Below are 10,021 nucleotides of genomic sequence, written 5' to 3' on the forward strand. Positions count from 1 at the left end.
TTGCTATTTTTTTACAATAATATTTTTTAAATTTATAAATTCAAAAACAATTCATTGTTAAAAAATATTAATATTAAAAAATAATATATAAAAATAATACACAATATATAATTCGAGATTACATTAATTTGTAAAAATATTTTAATATAGAAAAACATAGTTAAGTTATATAGTTAACGATAAGTATTGTGAAATTGCCATATGTGTTCAATCAGGTCCTCTTTCAACTGTCTATGTTGCTGTCTATTTCGAAATTGGGCATTTCTTTGGAGAAATTGATGGTATAGTGCAAAATCTTCCTCTCTCAGCTGAGGTTGTGATAAGCCGTTTTTGACAACTTCATATTCTAAGCCTTGAGAAAAATTTCCTGCATAAGTGTCTCTTTCATCCTCAACAATCATATTATGCAATATAATACAAGCTCGTATTATGTTTGCAAGTTTCTTCTTTTCTCAAAAGCACGCTGGACTACGTATAATTGCGAAGCGTGCTTGCAACACTCCGAATGCTCACTCTACATCTTTTCTGTGCGCTTCTTGGTATTGTGCAAATAACTTGCGTTTCTCCCCTTGTGATTTTGAGATTGATTTGACAAATATGACCCGTTCAGGATAAATACCATCTGCTAAATAGTATCCCATAGTATAGTTATTACTATTAATAGTATAGTTTACCTCCGAAGCACGGTCATTTAGAACATCATCGAACATTAGTGAACAATCTAACACGTTGACATCATTATTTGAACCAGAAACTTCAAAAAACGCATGTCATATCCAAAGGTCTAGAGATACTACAACCTCAAGTACTATGGTTGTAACTCCACGATAACCACTCATGTACATACCTTTTCACGTCTTTTGACAATTTTTTCATTGCCAATGCATGCAGTCAATGCTACCCAACATGTGCAAGGAAAGTCACGACCTTCCACCATTTGTGGCAGGCGTCGTACATCATTTGAATTTGATTTTTGCAAGTATTCATCCTCGAACACCGAAATGACACCTTCAACAAATTTTTTCAAGCATTCAATTGTAGTGGTGTCGCCTATGCGCACATAATCATCAACGGCATCAGCAGCTACGCCATATGCTAACATCCGTATCGCAACAGTGCATTTTTGGAGTGGTGACAAGCCACTTCTCCCAGTTGTATTGACCTTTTGTTGAAAATACAGATAGGCATTTGAGAGAGTATCTACTATCCGAAGGAATACATGTCTTCTCATTCAAAATTTCCACTGAAAAATGTCAGCATTATACATCGGCTCATCTGCAAAGTAATCTTGTAAAAGCGATCATGTCCTACTTTTCAATCTCTGTTGATCCATCTACGAGGAGTTGGGATAGAGATTCTATAATATCTTCATCTTCTGAATCATCGAATGAACATTCATCGATCCAACTATCTATGAGTGTGTTATCCCGCCGTCTTTTTTTACCATACAAAGCCTCATTAAACATATTATCAAAATTTCTAGCCATAGCTTGAGGTTCTTTTTAGTATTCTTTTGAGGCGAGAAGCCAGATTTGGAATGGAGTTGCTGAATTGTTGATAGTTGATATTTATAAGTGTTTGCGCAACCAGTAGATACTTCTCAACGGCTAGTTTTGCAACGGCTACTTAACGGCTAGTTTTTTCTTATCTAAGTTTAAAACGGCTAGTTTTGCAACGACTACTTAACGACTAGTTTTTTCTTGTCTAAGTCTAAAACGGCTAGTTTTGCAATGGTCACTTTCATAAACAATAACAGCACAATAATATTGACTAATTTAAAAAGTTACATCAGAAATGAATAAAATAGAGCACACCACATACCAGTAATACGCAATAAAAATAAAAACATACTACTTAAGTCTACGAATACAAGGAACCATTAAGTAAACCACTTATTGATTACTTTCTCGCATATAATCTCATGAAGAGCTCGTCGTTTTTCACTCATTGTAGACGTGTCAGCATTAAGTATTTGCGTATCCATTTCTCTTTTTCTTTTCTTAGCCATCCTTTCCATATTCCTTTTCTTTGCATTTATCTCCATTTCTTTAATATACTTCTGAGTTTGTAATTTTTTTTCTTTCATCGTCGCTTGAACCTGTAACTCCTTTTCTTTGATTGCCACCATCTTTTCTCTATGTTCCCTCTCCTCATCTCTTTCTTTTTTCCTATCCATTAGTTCATTTTCTCTAACATTTTTAATGTCTTCCATAAGAGATAGTTTCTTAGCAATCGATGATTTCTTTTCGCTAAGATCTTCAGATATTTGTGCTTTTTTCTTACCCTTTCTCTTGCTCTTCTTTGATCCTTGTGGGTGAATGGGAGAGTCCACACCGATTTTGTCACACAACGGTATTTCTGGATTTGATGATGATGAGTATGCTCTAGTTGCACTAATTTTGGTTCTCTTTGAGCTTCTGCTCTGTGTAGGTAGTTGGTTTCTCTATTTTTGCTCCAAACAAAACATATTCCAATGCCTCTCAAAAGTAAATTTTTGACCATAATATGTGGAATAAAGTTTATAAGCCAACTCCTTTATATCATCAGCATTTGAACCACTCCTTATGTTTCGACTAGCATGATCGTAGTAACCAGCAAATTGTGCAACTACCTTGTTGATCTTATACCATCGTTTCTTATATGCAACTGTCCCCCTCCCCTTTATGTCAGAGCCGAATTCCGCACAATAACTGTGAATTTGACTCCAAAATATTTCACCCTTTTAGTCGGTACCAACTATAGAGTCGGTTAAAATATTCAACCATGTACTCATCAACATCTCATCCTCTCCACATTGCTAGTGTTAAATACTATCTTGTTAATGATTTTCAATGTCATATTCATTGAGGTCGATAGCATCTAATCCACAAGAGTTGGCAAAATTTGAATATTGTAAATTTGGACTACATTGTATCGGAGTCTGAGGAGATGGGTTAGAAGAGCCACCAACACCAGATGAGCTATGTCTCGATGCACTAAATTGAGTTGAAAACAGCAAAAATGTTGGAGCAACATTTCCGATAGAAGAATTAAATATAGATGAAAATAATAATTATAATAATTAATTATATACGTAAAGTATAATATATATAAAATTAACATATATTATGTAACGATAATCTCATACATGTATATCAAGTATTTTTAATTTTATCAACAAAATATTATTTAATTTTATTAATTTAATTAACACATGTTTATATCTCATTAGTTATAATTAAAAAAAAAAGTCAAGTCTCTCTGAGTAGGACTTCTTCCACTTCGAACCACGTAAAGGAACTCTCTTTCTTTTTACTCCAACGCTGAAGTATTACCTTTTTCTGATAAAATAGTAAATGAGGTTTCAATATATTTAACCGTTGGAGTTGCTCTTAAGTGACATCCTCTCCTATTTGTAGTTGACTTCCTATTTCTATTACTTCTTTATTTTTCCGATTGATCATTCCTTCTTCTACTTCTTATTATACCTCCCCAATTATTACATTTTTTAGTTATTCATTGCATTTTCATGTCATGATCTATTCTCTCACATCTCAATTGAAGTTCAATAAAAAATTAAATTAAAAGCGAATATTTAAAATATTAACCTCGCTAGATAACTAACAGAGACCTAACCAATAATAAGTTAATAAGCATTTTTGAATTGCACTTCATACTTTAATTAGTGATTATTTAAATTTAATTATTTAAAAAATTATAAAATTAATAATTATTAATTCCAAATGTTTAATAGATCTACTACACATCCAAGTCATATTAACATCCAAGTCTAACCAAGCAGGTCCAACACCAACAAAAATCACTCTCATTGATCATTAAAAGAGCGTGTATACATACCCGAAACCCCAAAAAAATATTACCTGTTTCTTCGCGCTCTAATATGAAAAACCATTTCACTGCCGTTGCTGTTGTTACTTCGACTTCTTCTTTTAAATTCGCGCACGCACGCTCTTCTTTTCCTTTTTCGTTAACTTTCTCTTTCTTTATCGTCATCACCAACAACAACAACATTTTACTAACATCTTTATTGGTTTTGATGCTCTCTGGTGCCATCATTAAATAATTTCGATTCATTTTTTAGTTTATTTGAGGTTTATTTGGATCCAGAAATGAATTCGATGTGTTTTTGTTGATGATTGTGTCTTTTGACTGCTTGTTCAAATATGAACTAATTTCGATTTATTTGTGAATTAATTGAGATTCACTTGATGCTGCTGATAAGTATTGACCAAATATATTATTCTTTAAGTAATTAGGGTTTATTTCTTAGTTTAATTGATGTTCATTTGGATTCAAAAATGAATTCGATACATTTTTGTTGATGATTGAGTCTTGTTGACTGTCTGTTCAAATCTGAACTAATTTTGGTTCATTTGTATGTTAATTAAAGTTCACTTGATACTGTTGATAAGTATTGGCCAAATTTTTTATTCCTTAAGTAATTTTGGTTCATTTCTTAGTTTAATTGAAGTTTATTTGGATCCAGAAATGAATTCAATGCGTTTTTATTGATGATTGATTCTTTTTGACTACTTGTTCAAATTTGAACTGATTTCGGTTCATTTATATGTTAATTGAGGTTCACTTTATGCTACTAATAAGTATCGACAAAATTTTTTAGCAAAAAAATAAAATAAAATTATTCATTATCACTTTATTCAATTGCATTAGATTTCATTCCATTCAATTTGTCTTGAAAGTCATCCCAACTTTTGGGACAAACTGTTCATCGATAACACACCTGAACTACAAATGAAGCGAAATATTATTATAACAACACCATTGTGTAATAACAAATGAACCGAAAATTATGCATTCTATAAACTCAGAAACTTCTGCATTCTATCCAAATTCAAATTCATAAATAGTACTAATTTTAGCAAAGAAAGATAAAATTATTCATTATCACTTTATTCAATTGCATTCCATTCCATTCCATTCCATTCAAAATTGTTGAAGAATGAACCGAAATATTATCATAACAATACCATTGTGTAATAACAAATGAAACGAAAATTGTACATTCTATAAATTCAGAAACTGCTACATTCTATCTAAATTCAAATTCCTAATCAACACTGATTTTAGCAAAGAAGGATGAAATTCTTCATTATCACTTTTTTCAATTGCATTCCATTCCATTTAATTCAAAATTGTTGAAGAATGAACCGAAATATTATCAAAACAACACCATTGTGTAATAACAAATGAACTGAAAATTGTGTTCATAAACAATGCTGATTTTAATAAAGAAGAATGAAACTATTCATTATCACTTTATTCAATTGCATTAGATTTTATTCCATTCAATTCAATTCAAAATTGTTCAAGAATGAAACTAGATAAAATTAATAACGATCCAAATCTTGTCCACTTGATTCGATTCAGAAGAATAATCCAAATTACTCTCATTCAACTAATTTGAACTTGAATCATTCATTATTTTGGAACATGCAAAACCTAAACGATTTTAATTACACTGTTCAATTTCAAAAACACAAATGCAGATCAAAATCTGAAGAGAAAGAGAATAAAATAAGAGGAGAATACAACGAAATCAAAAAAGAAAATAAAAATCTAAAGAGAAAGAGACAATAATAAGAGAAAAACATAGAGAAATCCGAGACAAATGGAAGGTTTACGTTGAAGAGGAATAAAGGAGAGGTTTACATCAAAAGTCTGTTATAAAGTGGCGCGGCACGTGACTCTAAATCACTTGGTTGGACATGGTTAGTGAAATCACTTGGATGCAGAGCATTATCAATTGTTTAAAGTTAGCTGGTTAGGAGTTGTTTACCTATACTTTTTCTTAAAATATATTTAATATTACTATTTTAGCTTCAACTAAAAAAATCTATTTCTTCCTTATTTTTCTTCTGCTTCTCTCTCCTTGGTTTCTTTTTTTTTTGGGTCTACAAACACACACTAACCTAGCTACCACTTGAAGGTTCTAGAAGGTTTAGAGAAAGGGTGCTGAATTTATGACTTTCTTTAACTTTGATTAATTAAGCCTTAAAACCAAAAATTAAACTTGGCTTCTGTTCGGTCTTCGTAGCGGATTATGCAGGAGACAATTTCATTTTGTCTCATAAAAACTAGAAAATAGAACTAAAGTGAGAGGAACAAAGTGACACAGTCATATATCCTGGTTCAGTTGTCTTGTGCAATGCAACCTACATCTAGTCTCCACCACAATATTGGTGGAATTTCCACCATCAATCCAAGTATTATATACACCAATTCTCTAGGACTCAACGTAATTCTATCTGCGCACACAAGCTTCAACATTAACTTGACTTGGTTATACTAATACCTAGATTTACCACACTAAGTGCTTACCCAACTTACCAAGGGATACCTCTCAAGTACATGATACAAGATAGAAAATACAACCAATAAAAATCTAAAATCACTCTTAGCTTTTCTCTCAAGTGTTTCTCTTAGCCGTTTTCACTCTGTGGCTTTTTCTCAATGCTTCTCTTTCTTGCCTTTTACCTCAGACAGAATACAAAGAAATTATATACATTGAAATAAAAATACAAACAATAAAACATGAAGGAGATGATGAATAACAACTTTTGAGTCTATGCACTGAACCCAGCATCTGAACTCATAACCTTGTTCTTCATCATAGCGGAGTGCTCCCTTAGCTTTAGTGTAGGTGCAATATTTCCAAGACTTCAAACATAGTAGTGAGGATTCTCTCTTTTCTCTTTCTCTCGGGTTCTCTTTCCTTGAGTTCTAATAAGATTCAACTTTCCTTTTGTACCTTAGTCAAAGCCACAGTTAGGGTTCCTCCAGAGTCAACTTCTTGAATCTTGGGCTTTCAGAATTCATCCCTTCTCTTTCTTCAATCAACCCCCAAAGTAGAGATTTCAAATCTGGTTCTTGTTTGATCGAGGACAACGTGGCAGTAAAAATCAGCTTGCTTAGTGATAATCCCAAATTCAAACCTTTGAAAATGTACTTTGGCTTCAAGTAACAACTTTAGCTGTTGTTTTATAGCAGAGATAATCAACCACCATTTTCTTCAATTTTCTTTAAATGGCGTTGCAGAGAGTAGGAGAAGAAGTGAAGAAATCAACTTGCATATAAAAGGAAATTATTTACCTTTAACCTTTGACTTAATGTAAAATGCTTTTGATTTGTTTGATTAGACTCTTGCTTTTTAGATAAAGTTTCTCTTTCTTTCTTTTCTGTTGTATGTGAACACAAAGATGAAGCTTTCTCTCTCTTTTTCTTGTGTTTGTCCGAAGTGAACATCTGAAACTTTGCTTAGGTTTGCTTCTCTATTACTTGGTTAGGATTGGGCTTGGGTGGATCAATTTCCTTTATCACCTAGGATTGCATTGTTTCATTGGTTTTGGGCTGCTACACAAGTATTTGGGCCTGCATCACTTAAATGAAACAATCAAACCCAATTGGGTGTTTAACCCAATAAATGAATGTTGGTCATCATCATTAAATTAATTGTATTCTTAACTCAACAATCTCTCCCTTAATGACAAACATAATTTTAAAAAAAGCTATAATCAAAGGAATTAATTTAAATGAGATTAAGACACTTCCCTTTGATGATATCAATTTGTTTTGATGTGCTCCCCCTTTCTTTCATAAGGTTTGCTCCCCCTGAAGGTGTACTTTTCATTTGTTTCCTGTTCATGTATATACATATAAAGAACATGCTCATGCAAAACACATGTTTATACAAATAGTAGTGATGTAGTTATTTTAGCATATTTATCAAAAAATTATCATGCATTTTCTTGACACAAACTTAGTTAAGTCATCACCCAATCAATAAAACCAAACTCCTGATCATGGTCAAAAGTATCATCAACTTTTGTTCAAAAAAATCATGCAAAAGTTATCACAAAATAGAGCAACTATCAAGAGTTTTAAAATAGAGCATAAACAAATTAATCATTCTAAGATAGAACATAAAATTAAAATGGAGCATGATATATGAATTTACCATTTCAAGACATAGCATGCTCAAGGAATTTTCAAATCATCCAAATCAAATGCATCAAAACAAAAGCTAAACATTAGAGCTAAAAACTATCTCTACTACTTTCCCTTTAGTCATCAAGTGAGAAGTTATAAGCAACTCAACCCTGCAGAAAAATGTTAGCCAAAAGCACTATATTAACCGAAGTAAAGTAAGTGCAAAGTAAGTAGTTGTTTAGGTTTTACAGTCATCCAAAATAAAACAAAGTCTAAAACAAACTACAATATTCTAAGAGATAAATAACCAAATAACAGAGATCAGCATCAAAAGACATCCTCAAGCATCTGAACCATCTTCCTCAGAATCAAATGGTTCCTCTGGGGCAGTGGCCATGGTTTCATTCTCATGAATGTTGTCAACATACTTCATAAGGACAACCACTCTATCTCTTGACTTTCTGAGGGCATTCTCATATTTGATTACAAGCTTTCTCTCTTGTTTTCTTGTGGAGATCAAATGGTTGGATAAGTTCACAAACTCTTGTAGAACATCTTTTACAACTCCAAAAAGGAGTGATTTGTGACCAGTTGAGGCCAAAATCCTCGAAGTGGAGGGAGGATGAGTGTCATCGAGTTCATCATCATCATTATCATCAAGGACTACCTTTTTAGTAGGTCCCTTTTTGTGTTGTTTCACTGAACCACCTCCTTTTAGATATGAGTGTCTATTTTCATAAGACTCATTTGACAAGTCAACACCAAATTGTTCAAAAATACAAGTTAAGAACATTCCATAAGGAAGAGCCACAATTTTGTCACTCCTTATGCAATCAAATATATGCCTCACCATTAGATATGCAAAAAAATTTTTAGATTTAGTGATGGTAGCATATAAAACTAGTGTATCACAGAAAGACACCCTCTGATATGAGCCACTTTGAGGAAGAATAATGTGGTTCACTATATGCTGCAGCTGAGCATGAAGAGGATCGAGGGCTTTGTGAGTGGGTGTAAGGCAATCAATCAGAGAGATATTCTCACACGCATGAGCCAGAGCATCTTTGTATGAAACACCCAACCCCTCATCCCACTTACTAGAGGTATAAGCACATGCACCAACATTAGTATATTCAAGAGAGTCACTTATAGATTCACTGTTCAAAATAATTTCATGATATTTGACATATGAGTGAATGCTTCCCTTATGGTAGGCCAGATTTGCATAAAATTCTCGAACTAAAACTGGTAAACAGGCTTTTTAATTTTAAAAAATTGATTCCAGTCCAAAAACTCAAGATTTTCAACCAATGTAAAATCTTTCTTTTTTAGATTTGGTAAGTCAACCAAAAAAGTGGGACAAATCGGATGATAAATAACAACACCCTCATAAAAATTATGGTTCATGGCAAAACAAAAATGGTGAGGGTTGTAGTTGGAGTGAAAGGTCATAAACCGAGATTTGTGTTTAAAAAGATTAATGGAAGGTTCCTTAAGCAATTTGAGAGAGATACAAGGATTACCTCTTTGAAGATGTTAAGGGACTGACCTAGGCTTAGGTCTCGAAGGTTCAGGAGCGGGTTCCTCTGCAACAGGACGTTTCCCTTTTGATGTTCTTGGCCGAGAAGGACCACCGGGTGGAGCCATTGGCCTGAATGATGAAGGATACCTCGGAGTCATTTTGGTTCGAGCCATTGGATCAGTGCATGGAGGAGACAGCAAAGGAGTAGTGGAAGGAGTAAAGGTAGGATCCTTGGAATGTGAGGAGGTTCTAAGTTTTTTAGGGTTTTGGTGCACGAAATTGTGATCATCAATGGCGCCATCAACATGGTACGCTCAATTACAATCTCAACTCTTTATCACAACTTCGCACAACTAACCAGCAAGTGCACTGGGTCGTCCAAGTAATACCTTACGTGAGTAAGGGTCGATCCCACGGAGATTGTTGGTATGAAGCAAGCTATAGTCATCTTGTAAATCTCAGTCAGGCGGATTCAAATGGTTATGGAGGATTGATAATTAAAATATGAATAAAACATAAAATAAAGATAGAGATACTTATGTAATTCATTGG

The 10,021-nt window shown here is 33.2% G+C and overlaps 1 protein-coding gene across 1 annotated transcript; it reads right to left on the minus strand.

The window, feature by feature from the left end:
* Positions 1 to 509: 509 nt before the first annotated feature.
* Positions 510 to 1,102, minus strand: LOC127746623 (uncharacterized). Its single transcript, XM_052260507.1, has 2 exons — positions 844 to 1,102; positions 510 to 754 (listed from the first exon to the last, which is right to left on the minus strand). Exons 1-2 carry the CDS (start codon positions 1,100 to 1,102, stop codon positions 510 to 512), a joined length of 504 nt encoding a protein of 167 aa, XP_052116467.1.
* Positions 1,103 to 10,021: the final 8,919 nt, after the last annotated feature.

This window comes from Arachis duranensis, chromosome 4 (genome assembly GCF_000817695.3).
Source record: "Arachis duranensis cultivar V14167 chromosome 4, aradu.V14167.gnm2.J7QH, whole genome shotgun sequence".
NCBI classification, from domain to species: domain Eukaryota; kingdom Viridiplantae; phylum Streptophyta; class Magnoliopsida; order Fabales; family Fabaceae; genus Arachis; species Arachis duranensis.